Here is an 18,171-nt window from a genome sequence, read left to right on the forward strand (position 1 = left end):
CAGAGTCAGTTTAGCTTAGATTAATAGTTCTGCAAAAAGAAAGGCATATAAAATAGGGTTTCTATATCTGGAGCTGGCTGTGGAATTCTGGGAGTTGAAGTCCACGAGTCTTAAAGTTGCCAAGATTAGAGACCCCTGATATAGTGATAGACCGGAGCTTTGTATGACAATCCTAATACTATATAGCAGAGGTCTTCAAACTTGGCAGCTTTAAGACTTGTGGACTTCAACTCCCAGAATTCTCCAACAAGCATAGCTGGCTGGAGAATTCTGGGAGTTGAAGTCCACAAGTCTTAAAGCTGCCAAGTTTGAAGACCTCTGCTATATAGGTTCCCATGCTACTAGATGGCTTCTTCCAAAGTTTTAAAACCCTTTTGATCCATCCGGCTTCCCGTCGGATTACCGGAAGTATTGCAGTTGCTAGGCTGCAGGTTGCGAGGCAACTGCGTCGCGTCCTTCTCGGCCTTCTTTGCCTTCTTCCAAGATGGGGGACAACGAGGGAGAAGTTTTGCGTGGGACTTTCCCCAGCCTCATGGCTGAAGGAACCATGCTTAGCCGGCGCGGGGAGCTCACCAAAGCTCTGTCCTACTACACTTTCGTGAGCATTCTCCATGTGGATATTCGGAGGAGTCTCTAGATGGGCGGGGAGAAATGAGCCTGCCTCCTAAGCAGGCAGGCAGGCAGGCATCAGAGAGCCGAGAGCTGGGGAGGGTTTAATACTGGAGCGGGAATCCCACGAAGGGCAGTTGCAAAAGCCTTGTTTGATCTCCTCCCCGCAGCAAAGCTGCACAGAGACAGGCCTCCCTCGGTTTATCCGAGGAGCTGCAGGGCAAGCTGGAGACTTGCGTCTGGGTCACCCGGGTAGCCAGACCAGGTCCCCATATGTGCTGGGTGCAGTGAGAATTGACTGGGGAATGCTACAGCAGTGGGGCATTGTAGCTGGAAGGAGGTAATGCATCAGGCTACTGCTCTTAAGCTCCAGTAATTACAAGGGGCAGCAAAAAGTTAGAATTTTCTGCCTGCCTTGACTGCACTCTTAATGATTGTCCAAATATTTGCTGTTTAGATACGCTATTCAAATAAAGGAGGCAGTGTTAGAGAGGTTGTTCAATTCCCTAGGGTCCTACAGGTTTTCAAAGCTGCTAACAATTAATAGCAACAAAGCAAATTTCTTTGTTTATTTTCCATTTGGCTCTGTGCTCCCTCCTATCTTTGAGATGAAGCTCAGTCAGAATGCATGTTGTAGCGCTATTATGTTTCATTTATTATTAGAGCTTCTGTCTGTAAACACAAATGGAGGAAAAGGATGGTAAGAAGAAAAAGTTGGAGAGAAAGTGTTTTCTTGGGGCACTCGTATCAAGAATATGATACTTAAGACAGAGAGTATAGATGCTGCAGAGAACATGATCACAGCATCCAGAGTTTAGCAATATATAACAGAATGCAGCTTATAAATTATGTAATACAATTTATGCATAAGAAAAATATACCCCCAATTTCAGCAGAGAAATAATGGGTATGAAATGCTCAGCTTGTAGCAGTGATAATATGAGGGAGATTGAAAACAATTATTTTTATGGGTTAGGCCTTACAGCTTCAACCTGGTGAAAGGAACTGTCTTGTTGCCCGTTCAAAATGCTACTTGAGACTTGGAGATACAGTAAATGCCTTAAAAGATGCAGAAGCCTCTCTGACTGCTGACAAAGAATTTACTAAGGTAAGCAGAGATATCTGTTCCAAACCTAGGAGATTTCAAAATTTGTCATTGGTTATTAGTTTGTTGCTAGAAGGAAGTTATTTTTTTCCCCAATTCCGAAAAAAAAAATTACCAAGTTAGAAAATCATATTGAAAGCAATGCAAGTTAGAAGTGTAAAGGGATAAACTGGAAGATAGTTTCTTAAAAAGAACTAATTAAATAAAACAGTATAAAGCCAGCAACAAAGGAGAGAAAATTTTCTTGGACTGTGCTCAAATCCAGTTGGTCACATCTGACAAATTATTGGATGTTGGGACAAGTGTGTGTATACTTGCTGTTCACTTGCGTGTACAATATATATTTCTTCCACTTGTTCTTTTTTCACTCCAGTAGTTTTCCTTTCTCTTTACAGGGACTGTATCAAAAAGCAGAAGCCCTGTATACCATGGGTGATTTTGAATTTGCTTTGGTCTTTTATCATCGAGGGCACAAGCTCCGCCCTGATTTGCAGAAATTCAGACTGGGTATTCAGAAGTCCAAAGAAGCAATTGAAAATTCAGTTGGAAGTAAGCAGTATAGTTTTCTTTGATATAAGGTTGTTTTATTTTATCTGTCAGACATTATCTAGACTTGAATGTGATAGAAAACATATGGAAAAAAACCTGTCAAATATTATAATACATGGTCTTCCCTTCTGAAAAAAGTAAATAAACCAAAGAATTCATTTTGTGCTTTTCAAAACCAAATAAAGTATTAATTAAGTTTTTAAGAAGAATTTCTTTTGCAATTGAAAGGTTTTTTTTCAGCCCATCTCATTATTATTTCTCATATTTCTAAAGGAAACAAATGGGATATTTTCAAAATCCTTTCTGAAAAGATTCTGATTCATTCTTTAGTTTGATAGATTTACTTTCTTTCTGGAACACAAGGGATCATATATAGTGTTTCCTCCTCCCAATTTTTCTCTAAACTAACAATCTTTTGAATAAAGTGACTGAGAGACAGTGATTGACCCAAAGTTACCGACTGAATTTCCATGATAGACGGTAGATTTTAAGCAGGATATCACCAACCCTAATTCAATATTGCATTATTCACTGGCTTGTACACTACACATCCAGATAAGGCAATGATATCTTGAGTAAAGTACATAGGGGAAATAAAATACAATATGCCATTACACAAAACTGTGGTTCATCCATACTTGAAATATTTTGTGATATTCTAAACTATGTTTTCAAAAAAAATAAGAACATTGATAAAAGGAAAATAAATTTCTAGAGGGTTGAAATGTGTGTGTGTTTTAATAAGGTTGATATTCTTTCTTCCACATCCTATTGACTGCTACTTGCTATACGTGCTTTGTAGGGCCTTCCTGACCTCTTAGTGCTTTCTCTGTCTGTAGGCCCATCATCCGTGAGACTGGAAAATAGAGCGGACCTCTGCTTTCTGAGTCGCCAGGCAGAGGTATGGTCTCTCCAGCTTTTTTCCAAAGTGGTTATTTTGTGCTTATTCTAGGAGTAAATAGAAAAAGTGGAAATGGGTTTCAAGGCATTAGGGTGGATTCAGTGGTGGGATTCAAGTAATTTAACAACCGGTTCTCTGCCCTAATGATTTCTTCCAACAACCAGTTTGCCAAACTGCTCAGAAAGTTAACAACCAGTTCTCCCGAAGTGGTGCGAACTGGCTGAATCCCACCACTGGGTGGGTTAGATAATAAGAATAATAAGAATAATAGAGAATAAGAATTTGGCACAGTGAAGTACCACATGTTTATCTATTTCTGTTTATACTTGCCAACTGTTTGCTTCATATACATTAGCTAAGCATCTAGAGAAAACCTTCTAAAACAGAAGAGTATCGTTATTGCCCTTAAATTGTTGTTTTGGAGGAAGTTGCATAGTAAAGTACTTGAATGCATAAGACTGTGTTTACAGTTCATACCCTGAATCACCATGTTACATGAGAGCATGAATTGACATAATTCTTGACTTTTTAATCATATTATCCCAAACTGCTCAAGTTGTGGAAACCCTCTTTCCATCTCAATCTGAAATGTTCAGTTATTAATCCATGCTCCTGGATCTAGTCAGTTTGAGAGACAGCTTTGCTACCTTCCAGGGTTCCTTTTTGTTTCTTTCTGAAGAAATAATGCTGCAGAGAAAGGAGAAGTCTAAAATAATGACCTTGTAAAGTATGTTTTTCTTTTTTTATGACAGAGTAAAAAAGCAAAGCAAAAACTCCATATCAAAAAGGATTCAAAGTACTTAAGTAAACAACAGGTCCCTGTGAGGAATGAGAAGATGGAAAGGCAGCTCCTGGGAGAGCTCTATGTTGACAAGGCTTTTCTGGAAAAACTGCTCAAGGATGAAGGTTTTAATTTAATATATTTGTACAGTGCGGGGCCTGGGAACCTCAGAATCACACACCTCATTAGATTGTCTGCCCCTGTGAAATAGACTTTTTCAGAAAAGCAATTTCTTGTCTACGTTAATAATCTTTTCTGCAATGTGCACTACTAAAATTGTTCCATACAGTTTGTGAAAGAATGGTAGCCAAATGCAAAAGCTTGCTAGTGAAGTACATGCATATTTTAACAAATTTCAGAATCCTCTACATTATGCAATTTCCTTAGTGGACAAGTCCATGGAAAGGATTATTGAAGGGAGAGAACTTGACTGTAATGTGGCTCTGTGAGATTATCTTCAGATTGGTAATTGGTTTTGGTAGGATGAAATAGAGGGGCTCAAACACCAATCACACACTTTGATTCCTTTCTTCTAAATCTGACTTGAGGTAAGCAATAGTTATTTCATCTTCACAAGCAGATTATAGTTATATTTTCTGAAAAATCAGGAGTTAATCCTAATTTTCCTGGTTTATTTCAAAATAGAAAAGGATGCAGATAAATGAAGCACAGAAAGTGCTTCACAAAAATGAAGCAGGAAAGAAAACATATGATCCCTTAGTTTCTTACTGCACTACTCAGAGCTTCCTATTATATCTGTACTGATTCTGTGCTTTTTTTTTTCTATTATTTTAAGGTTGTCTGTTAGGTGTGCTGGTACTACGTATCAGCATTAGGACAACTTCTTTGAAGAAGTTGGGCTCATATATGCATTAAACCATAAAGTGTTTTGGTTTTTAGTACTACAGAGTGTTTTTGCCCAGCATTATAGCCCAACATTATAGCATCAACTGTAATTTAAGATTTAGCATTCTTTGTAAACCAGGCAATTATATTCAATCCTTAACATCTCCAATGGAAAACATATGATATTGGTAGCAGACTTAGCAAAATCACTGTAAACTAATGCTAGATAAATTGGATAAGCAATACTTGATTCATCTTTGCCTGATGAAGTGTTCTAGATAATTTGAAAACTTCCATATTTTTATAGATTCTAAGACAGCTGCTAGGTATGTTAAACTTTTGGTCTCATAATTCTTAGCTGGTATACATGTTGGCTGATCAGTTGCCTCTGCTCAGGAAGAGTCACAAATAACATATCAACCTTACCCCTAGAAGCCCTGCATATCTACAGAGGTCAGTTTTATTTCCAGAGAGAGATTAGCCCACATTGTAAACCTGTAATATTGATTTAGTTAAACAATCTCTTTACTTCAATTTTGAATTAGTATCTACATGGATTTCTGCTTTGGTTATTTGTATTTCAAAAGCATTTTTTGCTTGAATAATTTAAAAAGTGACTGAAATATTTTTCTAAGGAAATTTCTTTCTCTGAAAGGCTTCTTTCATCTTCATGCTTACTTGTGGGGGAAAACTGCATTTTCCCCCACAGATCTTTTTATCCATTGACTTACAACAATTCATTTAGTGACCATTCAAAGTTACAACAGCAATGAAAAAAGGGGTTTATGACTGTTTTTCACATTTATGACCATGATCATATGATCAACAATCAACAATCATATGATGATTGCCAACTGACTCATTTTTGATAATAGCAGTCTCCCGGGGATACCGCAACCTTCATAACCCTCTTGCAACCTTCTAACAAGCAGTCAATGGGGAAGCCAGATTTATTTAACAGCCATATTACTAACTAATCCACTGCAATGAATCACTTAAGAACTGTGGCAAGAAATGTTGTAAAATGGGGCAAAACTCATTTAACAACTGTCTTACTTAGCAACAGAAATGTTGGGCTCAATTGTGGTCATAAGTCAAAGACTACTAGTATATCAGCCTTTGGAAGTTTTTCTGTAAATAACCTCTCTTTCAGAAGTGTCTAGAGGAAATCACATTTGAGAAGAGTACTCTGAGTCAAGCAAGTATTGTATTTTAACGCCAACAGGATTGGTAATAAATATATATATATTACTTATCTACTCAGTAATAACTCACCCTATTTTTGCCTCTGGCTTTCTTGCAGAGTTGATCAAAAGTGTTACCAAGCAGGGAGTAACTGTTGGAGACTTACTTCAGGAGGGTCTTTCCTATCTGGATACTCGCACAGATTTCTGGCAGCAGCAAAAACCTATTTATGCCCGGATCAGAGATCGTAAGCTTATGTTGAAAAGATGGACTCGAGATCAAAAGCGGAAGCCCTCTGAGGTGGCAAGATACATACTAAAGAGCATGGAGGACATTGATATCCGTAGGTGGCTCAGGTGAAAATGGGGACCAGTTAGAATTTATTAATGGGATTGTTTGTGTGCTGCCTCAAATAAGATAGCACTGCAATGTTTACAGAACAGGGATTGTCCTAACTAAGAAAATGCGCTTTCAGGATCCTCCCAATTCGTTTTTTGTCAATTCTTTGAAATGATATGCTGTATGTAATATATATGTTGACTTCTTAATGTATAGAATATAATATTTTGGTACATAGAATCATATTTCTTACTAAAAAAGATGTCCTCAGCACATATTAGTAAGTTCTTTGAGTGATACTTCTTGTTCTTCTGAGAATTACTAAAATATTATCTCCTATAGCCTCAGATTGATCTCCATCTAGTGGTAGCACATCATATATATAGATTTATGTAGTCAAAGCCTTTTTTACTGTTTGAAGAAGAGCTCTAATAATTGTCTTTAGGAAAAAAAGTCGTATTTCTGTTAATAGTAGCAGATTCCAAAATCCAGTTTTTTGTATTATATGAATTTCTTTTGACATTTTCTGGCATTGTTTTGTGAGAGAATTATTCTTTTAGATATATGTGAAATGTATCCAGGCGAATTTAAGAATATAAGAAACTCTGCTGGTTCATCTATAATCTAGCATTCTGTGTCACATATTACCCAGCCAAGTTTGTTCATGAAGTTCTCATACATGGAGAGATTTGGGAGGGCTTTTTATTTAGAAAAAGAAAAAAAGAAAGATAAAAAAATAATACAATTTAATGCACAAGTGCAATAAATGATTCATGCTTCATTGTAATCTGCATATAATCTAAAACTATAAGCAATGCATGGAAGTATCTAAGATTTTTCTTGCTGATACTATATTTGAGCTATATTTCGTGAATTAAGAGTTATACAGGAATCAACTTTAATGGCCATTTATTGTCCTTCCTTTATGAATGTATCTAGTTTCTTTTTAATACCACCTAAATCAGCTATTATACTCAAACTGCTGAAAAAAATTTGATAAATAAGTATTTCATATGATTGTGCTGAATCTCTGTGCATTGTTTCAGTGCATACATGCTTGATTAGCATATTTGCTCATGCAGAGTTTTTTCTCCTAAGTGCTGACCAGTGGCTGCCCTGAAAGAAGTTGCCAGAAAGCTGAGCAAGTACTGAAAAAAATCCAGAGCTGGTCCGATGATGAAATCCCCAACAGGAGTGAGCTGGTTGGAAATCTTTACAGCTGCATTGGAAATGCTCACATTGAGATGGGAAATATGATGGCAGCTTTGCAGAGCCACCGGCTAGATTTGGATATTGCCAAAGAAAAGTAGGAAAGAAGCAATCACTCAGTTTTTGTCTTTCCTGGGAAAAACAAAATTACCCAAGGGATTAAGATACGTTAGCTTGTTAATGATTAGAAAACCATGTGTGATTAACATATCAGTGTATGCACTTCTCCTGAGCTACTTGGAGGAAAGTTTCCATTGCTAGACAAGTCTGTCCTGTCTAACTTCCCTACAATATCTCTACTATCTTGAGTGTAGAGTTATTTGCAGTGGAGTGGTTAAGAAAGATAAAAATAACTGGAGTTTTCCACTGTACTACTAGTCTCAATTGCTGAGGCCCTTTAATGACATTTTATGATTTAGGGACACTAATTCCAAAATTTATGATAAACCTATAGTTTCAAGATAATTTTACTGAATTAAATTATTTCTGCTGTGATTTCACTCTCCAATAATTAAAAATATTCAGCATTAGTCATTAAAAAAAAAGTTGAATTGCTATTCTTGCCATATTGCTCTCTTAAATACATGAGAGAAAAAAATATTTTTTTATAAATATATTCTTAACAAATAATTTTAAAAATGATCCATATCATGTAATTGTTTTCTTTAGTCTTCTTTTTAAATCAGTTATTGATATAATTGAATTATTCTTATAATACTTTAAAGAGCAGCATAATATTCCAAGTCTGCTTTGCTGCTTTGCTGGGGCCCTTTGCACTGTTTAAAGCAGAGATAGGCAACTTTGGCAGAAGCAGAAAAGATACCCATCTTTGAGAGAATAACTGTATTTTGATTAATGACCAGAATAGTATGAAAAAAATAACAGTAAAATACAATACATTCACCATATAAAATTAATAAGGGGGAACTAAATACAATGTAAAATTACAAATATTAAATCTATAAAAACAAATTCAGCTAAACCTATACAGGTAGTCTTCGGGGTACAACCAATCACTTAACGGCCATTCAAAGTTATGACGGAACCTGCAAAAACTTCATATGACTCTGTTTCAAAGTTATGGTGGCTGCAATGCCCCTGTGGTCATTCATCCTTATGACCAACCACAAGATCCCACCCATTCACTTCCCCCCCCTACTCCCGTCCTGTCCTGACTGGATCCTGCAGCGCTTCGGCTTTCTCCCCATACCTCCTGGAAGCAGCTGCCATTTTTAGTGCTTCAACAGTTTCTTGCAGAAATGGCAGCTGCTTTCTGAGCTTTTTGCTCTGCTCAGCTGGCTGTTGAGAGATTGCAAACCTTTCCTGGCTAGGCTTTTGGAAAGCCTAGTTGCAGGATGAGCTTCCCCAAGTTTTTCCCTTGCTTAAGTGCTACCTGTAGGACACCCTTTAGGACCCAGCTTCTGCTGCGGCCATTTATTGCATGTTTGTGCTATAGCCACTTTTTCTTTTGAGCTGGATATTTTTTTCCAGCTCCTCCACACAAAAAAGTTACAGAAAGATATTTTTTTTTGCTTGCATCCTTCTTTTCCTCTACTCCTCAGCCTGGCATTCACTTGTCAAGGTAAGAACTTACAGTTTTTGTCATCAACTTGCCAGACCTGCAGTAAATTTAGCAAATGAGGTGGTTAAATGGGATCAAGATTGGAGGCAAAGGTGGAGAGTTTACTTTCAGCACCTTGGAATAGGAGGGAACAATCAACAAATATGTCCTCCCAGGTTTTTTTGGTTTCTTTATTGAAATGTGGGTTTCTGGAGGAGGGAAGGGGTTAAGCAAAGCAAATGTTGCTCCTCCCAATTTCCAGCTGAGGGGATAGAGATCCCTTTCCACAGAGGCTTGTTTGGAAGCCTCTCTGGTATTGTAATATAGCACTAGGCTCTAGCTGGGATGTTTTTGCTTTGTAAAGCCTTTTGTTGCTTGTCTGCCTCTGGACTCATCAAGGTGGCAGGCTTCTCAGGGCTTCTCTCACCCATGAGGTACCCCATGCTTGCTTAATGACCCATGCATTTGGGTAACTGGCACTAGGGAGAACAGGGGCTGGGAGCCATTAAGTCTCACTTAATGGTTGTCACCACTTATGACTAGCGGTCAGCCTCCATTATGGTTGTAGGTCGAGGACTACCTGTAAACCTACCTATCAATATTAAAAAAAAAGTATTATCTTGGTTTATTAAGTAAGGTGCAATAATTTTTTGTATGTAAATTTTAATGTGTAGTAATGCATATTTAGTAGACATATATTCTCATGGACAATTAAACAGATATCCCCTTTTGATATTTACAGGCAATATAGCAGTAATTAGAGACATTCAAGAAGATTCTACAGTATCACTTCTCTCAGACAATACATATCCTGTTTCCCCCAAAATAAAAATCCCCTGATAAGCCCAATCGGGCTTTTGAGCATATGGCAATAAGGCCAAGGGCTTATTTGAGGGTTCAAAAAAAATATAAGACAGGGTCTTATTTTCAGGGAAGCATGGTATTAAAGATGAAATAAGTCTGAGTTCCCTAGACAATTTACTAATAGCATATTTTTAGTCTGCAAGGGCAAAGTTACCAGAGCAAAATATTGTGTATCCTTTTTTGGAAGATGATAAGGGGTATTCTCATAGGCATATAACACATTAAAAATAGGCAACATTGAGAAGTTTCCCCTGCTAAGTTTTGGAGCTGTAAATTGGGGCTTCAAAATGGAGGCAGAGGTCACAATCTCACTACAAATAATAAACTGCCACTCATGTTTTAAAGTATTGTACACATTCATGGTGCGCTATACATTAATGCATAGAGATAATATCTAGGGTTGGTGATGGCTGATGGGGTATTTTTGAAATAGTATCAGAATTTTTGCTTTTGCCTTTTTTGCAGCAACCTGGCTGATTCCATCTCCAGAGCCCTTGACAACATTGGTCGGGTATATGCCCGTATGGGCAACTTTCAAGAAGCCATTGACACGTATGTGGAAGTCAAACAGTGATAAGACCTTTTGCCTTCTGCAGTAATAGTCTTGATCATTTTGTCCTATTTTAACTTCACCTGATTATAAATGATGAAGGAGAGCAATGTCAGTTAAAGAAAAATAATGATATATTAATAGCTGTTAGAACTGATTTGTGCCAGGGGTAAATGATGGGAATCTAGGTTAGTGGGAACCTATAGTCTCCAAATGCTATCCCATCAGTCCTAGCCAACACAGAATTACATCATTGGAAGGAAGAGACCTCCCTCACTCAATCCAATGAATGTCCCAAAGAATGAGAAGATGCAGAAAATTTAATGTTAAAGGCTGAAACTACTACATTAAGAAAACTTTGTTATTATGGAAACTTGAAATTGTTATTTTTTTCTGAAAACTGGCTTATCATACATGGATGATAGTAACTAGCAGTAGGCTCGAGGATAAGGATTTTTGTATAATCACCACCGCTGACAAAAGCTAAGATTTGCTTCCTGAAGTCTTAGCTGCCAACTCCCAACTGTGATGGATATCAATTATCTCTCCTTTAGACCTATAAGGCTCCACCATTTTAATTGCAATATCTAATCTCTGAATTTCAGGATCTACCCTTAAGAAAGTTGAGAGATGTTAACAATTGTATTAAAATGAAAATCAGGGATTGATCCTAGGAGTGCTGACTATACTGTCACTGTACTGGACTTGGCAGAAGCTTTATGGGAGTCTAGAATAATATTTTTAAAGACTAATTTTTTTTCTGTAAATAAATCTTTACATTTCTTTTTTTGCACAGCTGGGAGGAAAAGATTCCTCTTATGAAGAGTAATTTGGAGAAAACTTGGCTCTTCCACGAAATTGGCAGATGCTACCTAGAACTCAATAAAGCAGCTGAAGCTCGAGACTATGGTGAAAAGTCCTTGCAGTGTGCTGAGGAAGAGGGAGATATTGAGTGGCAGCTCAATGGTGGGGTATTGGTGGCACAGGCACAGGGTAAGTTGCCTTGCATAAGCTTTACACCCAAATGTTTACTGGCTGAACTGGGTCTCTTTTACATAGCAGAGTTCCTTCTTCTTTTTTAATGAAAACCCACTTATCATTATTCACTATATAAGATAATCTCTATAGATATATTTAGCTGATAGAGAAAATTGCCACCTATTATTCAACTCAGCAACTTCAGTTAGCCAAGATATTGACAGTCATATACATGCTCACTATTAAAATACAAATAGATCCAACTCAGATTTCTGTTTAAAACTATAGGATTGCTTCTACGTCTTGAAAACATAGTGATCTCTTAAGCTTTAAAAGGATGGAGGGAGACAGCTAAACATCTAGTCAACTGGTTTTAATTCCTGCGTTCAAAAGAATTTGAACTAATGAACTCTGTTGTTATACAAAAGGGTAAAATCGTCATTGATATTAAAAATTAAATACTAAATCCTGGGCAGTAAAAACTCTGTAAGTTTTTCTTTATCTATTCACAGTGAAACTGGAGGATTTTCAGTCTGCAGTCACATACTTTGAAAAGGCTCTAGAGAAAGCAAAACGTATCCATAATGATGCAGCTCAGCAAGCAATCATCATTGTAAGTAACACAAAAGTGGAGGGTGGAAAAAAATTGCAGAAAGGATTAGGACCAATTATTTCTTTTCATGATAAGTTGATAAAATAAGCTGGGACTTTCCAAAATGTAGCTTATGGCTGCTCTGAGTTTGAGAAAGTAAAATAGTACATGACATGTGATGCCCCTGTTTGGGAAGATAGTAAATCTAGAAAACCAAAGGAGACATGAGGAAAAGCTATTATGAAAGCAAAAACATCCTTCCATTGTGCTACAGTACCTTTGATTCTAAAAATGGAAGGAAATGTAGTACTAGCTTTAAAGAGAATTAATTATACAGGTAGTCTTCGAATTACAACAGTTCGTTTAATAACCCTTCAAAGTTAGAACAGCACTGAAAAAAGTTACTTAAGACCATTTTACACTGGTCTATGATTGTTGCAATATCCCCATGTGATTTACATTCAGTTCATAACTGTAATGATTGGCAACTGGGTCATATTTATGATGGTTGCAAAGTCCCGAGGTCATGTGGTCACCTTTTGTGACTGACTGTCAAGCAAGATCAATGCAGAAGCCAGATTTACTTAACAATCGGGTTACTAACTTAACAACTGCAGTGATTCACTTAACAAATTTCTCACTTAGTAACATAAATTTTGGGCTCAATTGTGGTTGTAAATTGAGGACTACTTGAATTTGGGGAAAAGTAATATTTTACACATGAAACTAAACAAAATATTGGGATATACAGATAGATAAGTGCTTTCATAGGTTGCTTGTAGCTTTCTTGAAATTGCTGGCTGGCTATTGGTAGAGAACTCAGCAGACCTCTTCTTTTGTTCTAAAAAGTCAATAAGGCTGGGATCTCTGTTTGTCAAGAGCTCCTACATTTTCCTTCAATTTCTGATCATGTGCTGCACAAGTTACCTGATCCAACAACTTAATTGTTTCTCCAGTTTTCCATTCATAGGCCCATCAGAATCTTTTGACACCTTTCTGATGACCGGAAGATGCCAGATTAGGTTTGAATTACATATGTGAGTTTCCTTGTCCCACTGTCTTTAAAGAAACAAAAGAGGGTTTCAACTCCAATTCCTCTGCTTTTCCTCGTTAATCGTATTTTATAAGTACACATACTGTATTTTTCGGCGTATAAGGCACACCTTCCCCCCCCCCAAAAGAGGCTGAAAAATTGGGTGTGTCTTATACTCCGAATGTAGCCCCACCCACCCCCCCTTCAGCCTATGCGGATCCTCTTCCTGGCTGCAGAGATTGCCACAGAAAATGGCTTGCATTTTTGGGCTCCATGCCTTGCGTTTTCAGCCTCCAAATGCTCCGTTTGAGAGCCGTTTAAGGCTGCAGGAATCACTAAAGCACATCACTGCCGATCACCACCTCCATGCATTGCATTTTTGGCCTCTGTGCATCGTGTTTTCGGCCTCTGCACGCCCATTTTTTGGCCTCAGCGTGTCATGTTTTCGGGTGGCGATTGGTGGCAATGTGCTTTGGTGAACCCTGCACTTTTGAATGGCTCTCAAAAGGAGAGTTTGGAGGCTTAAAACGTGAGGCACAGAGCCCAAAATGGCAACCCGGAACAGCTGCTGCCTTGTCTACCACTTCTGCACTTTGCCTGTTTTACTCACTTGAGCTCCCTGTGACAATCAGCTGTGCTTTTGAAGCTGCTTTTCAGCCCCAATGAGCGTGTACTCACAACCAGCGAACTAATGTGCTGAAGCTGACCAGGCTAAGGATGCTAGCTGAATACCTGGTAGGTAGAGGCAGAATTTTTTTTTCCTATTTTCCTCCCCCAAAACTAGGGTGCGTTTTATACTCCGGTGCATCTTATACTCCGAAAAATACAGTATTTATGACACTGCTTCAATGTATAAATTGCACACTAATGAAACTAAATGTGCAAGGAAAATATCTCCTAAAACTTTTCTGAAGATTTATATAGCATTCAGACTATGTTTTTTACCAGGCTCTGGATGAAGCCAACAAAGGGTTCATCAAAGAGTTGAAAGAAGAACAGAGACTTGAGAGGATGCGTGAATTGAAAGGTTGGTGTATGTACCAAGTTGATTATAGAATATTCCAGGCAAACATATTTTGCCAGGGTTCCATTCCTTCTTTCCCGGTTTTAGTCAGTTGTGGTACGGTAACAGAAGTCAGCTTGATGGTCCTTCAGTTATGAGGGTACCATAACGATTGATATCCCCCCCCCACAGCTGACTTTTTAATATCTGTAAGAAATCACTAAGAGGTCATCCAACAATTTTAGATGTGGTTGCATTAATATGCTAAGAATACTAATATCTACCTTGAATTGTGGGGAAAATGCTGTTGAAGTTTTATCCTGGTGTCTGAAGGCTGTGAGAGTCCAGATGGAAGGCAACAGCTCAGATTTAACCCAAGCAAAATGGAATTGCTATTTGTACATTGGAATTCTCCTTAGGTGCCAAGTGGTATCCCTGTTGAACAGGCACTACTCTTCAGCTGTAGGTTTGTGACTGGGGGAGTTCTTCCAGACTCATGACTTCTGCTTGAACAGCATATAAAGGCCTCTAGTTGGGAAAACTTTTAACCAACTTTAGTTTATACACCAACTGTTTTCTTACCTGGTACAGGCAGGACTAATTATAGTAAATAATATTTTCACAAACTATTGCAATGTGTTTTAGATGGAACTCTGTTTAAATAATTATCCAGAAATTACAATTAATCAGGGCAAGGCACCTTGTGTCTTAATTAGCCCCCAATTTGGGAGCAAGCTGCACCTATATTATGGGCTCTGTACTGGTTATAGTCAAATAGAAGTGTATGTGTTAAGCTACAAAGCTATGTATGACTTGACTATAGGACTTTCTCCCTAACTGGATTTTGTATAGCCTCTTAGATATTGTAGGAATATGGCCTCCTTGTTGACCCATAGTTTTGGAATTTTGGGGAACCAATGTTAGATGCTGCTGCTTCTCCATTGTAATTATGGAATAGTTCCTCCCTACCCCCTCTATGGTAGATTTTATTAAAAATGGAGGTTTTTTTGAAGTCTTCAGTAACATCACTTACATCTTCTGTTCTTATCATTTTCTCTTCTACTTTGCTTTTGGTTTTGTTTGAGTCATTAGATCTTGGCCACATTTCCATAGCATTCCATAGCATTCCTTTCTGAGATGACCAAGAGTCAGCTCAGGGTTATAGAATAGATCATCCTATTCAACATATGAAATATGATTTCAAAACTGAATAAAAAGTGCCACATTCCAAAATTTAAATCTAGAAATTACAGTATTAAAACAAGATTGCAGAAGTACTGTTTGTAGCACACTACCTGTAGTCTCCTAGGAAAATAAAAAGCAATGAGAATGTGATAGCCATCAATTTAGCCATAACAGGAATGCTATTTTTTGAGTTGTATTTTGTAACAGACATAGAAAAAAGAGGCAACAGTCAATAGTTTTTCAGAATGTTCAGGGATCAAAAACAGATTAATTAAAAGAGGTAATACACTATTAATCCTATTGTGCTGAACAGAAAATAAAGGATAAAATGTGCAAGTAGACAATTTTAATTAAAAGTAAAAAATCTCTGAGAAGTCTCTATTACCTGCATTTGTAAATAAACACTACAAATGTATTGAATACATAATAATCATGTCTCAAAAACCATGGACAACATTAAATGTTGGAATGCAATGATTTTGGATACTGTATTAAAAGTGAATGAATAAGCATTGCAGTTGCACAGAAACGTTTGACCTGTAGGGGGTGGTATATCTCCAGTCTCCTATTCTTGGTTGGTAGGTAGCACTGCATTTTTCTCTTTATTACTTTTCTAGAATGCCTATCTGAGGATTGTTGAATGGCCTCCTGTCTTTCTATTCCTGATAAGTCAGGAATCTACATATCCTTATGCCCACTGTCATTAAGTGGTTGCATTATAGCAAGGCATTGTAGGGGAAAACACAAAAGAATAATATAGCTGCCCTCAAGTTCTGAATAGGAAATCAAAAGCCATCCATTTATGTTCCTTTTACAATTGGACTCACTTTTTTGGAGTTTTCCTTAGTAATCTTGCCTTTCCCATAGTTATAAAATGGAAATATGGCTGAGAAGTCATAAACCTGAGAGTAGAGATAGATATAAACATTGAAATTCCATTATTTCCCAGAGTTAGAAGATGAAGAGGAGGAGGAAGAAGAGTTGGAGGAGGAAGAGGTCAAGAAAGATGCAGTTGATACAGAAAAAAAGGAGGAAGTTGAAAAACCTGAAACTGAAGAAGTGAAAGAGGTATTGCCCCAAGAAGGAGAAGAGATGCCTCTGCCTGAGAATGGGGAGGTACAACAGATGGAGGGAGAACCAGATCAAGAAGAAACTGAAAAGAAAGGAGAAGAACAGGAAGAAACTGGGGAAGAATCTGAGAAAGAATTTGAGAAAGAATCTGAGAAAGAATCTGAGAAAGAATTAGAGAAAGAATTAGAGAAAGAATTAGAGAAAGAATTAGAACCTGACCCAGAAAAACCGACTGAGGACACTATAGGATAAAACTAGTGAAAATTGCTTTTGGTTTGTAATTTAGGAATTGTCTTCTTGTGGTAATCCATTTTGCCTCACAATATTTTCTTCCCACTTTATTGCTTGTGATGTTCAGACTACTAAATAAAACACAAATAAAATAATTATTAAGTGTATAATTTTATAAAGAGGTTGCAAGAATATAGTAAATATACTTTCATGTAGGATTCTTTTAAAAGTTTAACTAATTCAAATAAAGAACAATAATTCTGAGCATATTTCATTTTATATTTTTATATTGCTTTTCAATGAATAGCTCAACTAATTAAAATTAATCTTAGCTGCAAGACAGCTAACTGATTGAAGGATTCTCAAATCAGTTCACATTATAAATCTGAATTTAGGCAAAAACAACAAGAAGCATCTGCAGAATGAAATTTTTCAGTAGTAATAATTTTGGATATTAAGTTGCACAAGAGATCATGTTGTACAAGCAATTTAGATGTGAGTTCTACACAGATTTTGGAATCTTTCTTCCGCAAAAGCTGATTCATATATTCAATACTTTTCTATATGGAAGAGAAGATACTAAGGAATACATTTGTGAATGCATGCAAGTAAAATAAAAGCTATTCAGAACCTAATAGTAATAGACATCTGTATATGAAAATGCTGCTTGTCAGTATCATAATTCCGTGGCATGAATGGGACAATTGTATTTTTCTGGGCACTCATACATAAGAAATTCAGGAAAGAAGTGAATTGTCCCAATCAAACTATTGTTGGGAATCAGCATTTTAGAAATGGATCTTTTTCTAGGTTAAGATAATCCAGAACATGTCTTTTAAACATATCCTACTTGCAAATTTCAAAAATCCTGCCTTATTAATAACTTCCCTAAGTATAATGGTTTAGTGTAATGGTTTTGAGAGTTAGATAAGTTGACTGGAGAGATAAGTTCCAGAATCTGCTATTGCCTATATTACGCCTACGCAACATAGGCTGCTCAGGCTACATGTGACCTACCAATGCAACCTGCTTATGCAATCCATGGGCATATTTTAAAAACATCAATAAAGTTAACACCACTGCCCTGAAATACATGCTGTTGAACACCTCAGGCCTCATCACATCAACTACTTACTTTGTAGCCTGCAATTATTTTTATTTTATCAATATGGCCCTTCCCCTTCTATGAATTGTGCAGGGTTGGTCTGAATGCTAGTATCCCTTCCTTGAGTGCTCTTCAGAGATGTATTGTTTTTAATTTTCAGTATTTCAGCAACATGTGTATGGAGATTCTCAGTCATCCAGGTCATGGTTGTCTCAAAGATGGTTTTTCAAAAAGTAACTGGGCTTTTTTTGTTTTTCCTTGAAGACGTTTTGCTTCTCATCCAAGAAGTTTCTTAAGTTCTGACTGAATGGTGGAGAATGGAAGGATTTATATTCCTCAGTGACCTGGTCATTAGCACTCAAGTCCAGATGACTGTGAGGAATATAAATAATTTCATTCTCCACCATTCAGTCAGAAATTGAAGAAGCTCCTTAGATGAGAAGCGAAATGTCTTCAAGGAAAAACTAAAGCAAG

The 18,171-nt window shown here is 37.2% G+C and overlaps 1 protein-coding gene across 1 annotated transcript; it reads left to right on the forward strand.

Moving 5' to 3' along the window:
• Positions 1–381: 381 nt before the first annotated feature.
• Positions 382–16,744, forward strand: ODAD4 (outer dynein arm docking complex subunit 4). The gene is made up of 12 exons (XM_034415945.3): positions 382–598; positions 1,586–1,717; positions 2,110–2,263; positions 3,103–3,164; positions 3,917–4,070; positions 6,095–6,319; positions 7,414–7,621; positions 10,415–10,501; positions 11,296–11,492; positions 11,990–12,090; positions 14,051–14,129; positions 16,240–16,744. The coding sequence occupies exons 1-12, from the start codon at positions 485–487 to the stop codon at positions 16,611–16,613; spliced, it is 1,887 nt and encodes a 628-aa protein (XP_034271836.2). The 5' UTR covers positions 382–484; the 3' UTR covers positions 16,614–16,744.
• The last annotated feature ends 1,427 nt before the right edge of the window (positions 16,745–18,171 follow it).

The sequence above is a fragment of the Pantherophis guttatus genome, chromosome 4 (assembly GCF_059756535.1).
Source record: "Pantherophis guttatus breed Tessera chromosome 4, ASM5975653v1, whole genome shotgun sequence".
Classification (NCBI taxonomy): Eukaryota; Metazoa; Chordata; class Lepidosauria; order Squamata; family Colubridae; genus Pantherophis; species Pantherophis guttatus.

Excerpts from the sequence above, each read along its gene's own strand:
- ODAD4 (XM_034415945.3), top strand. The coding sequence starts at position 485 with ATGGGGGACAACGAGGGAGAAGTTTTGCGTGGGACTTTCCCCAGCCTC. Across the intron at positions 2,264-3,102 it reads AATTGAAAATTCAGTTGGAA|GCCCATCATCCGTGAGACTG; the intron begins GTAAGCAGTATA and ends CTCTGTCTGTAG. Across the intron at positions 11,493-11,989 it reads ATTGGTGGCACAGGCACAGG|TGAAACTGGAGGATTTTCAG; the intron begins GTAAGTTGCCTT and ends ATCTATTCACAG.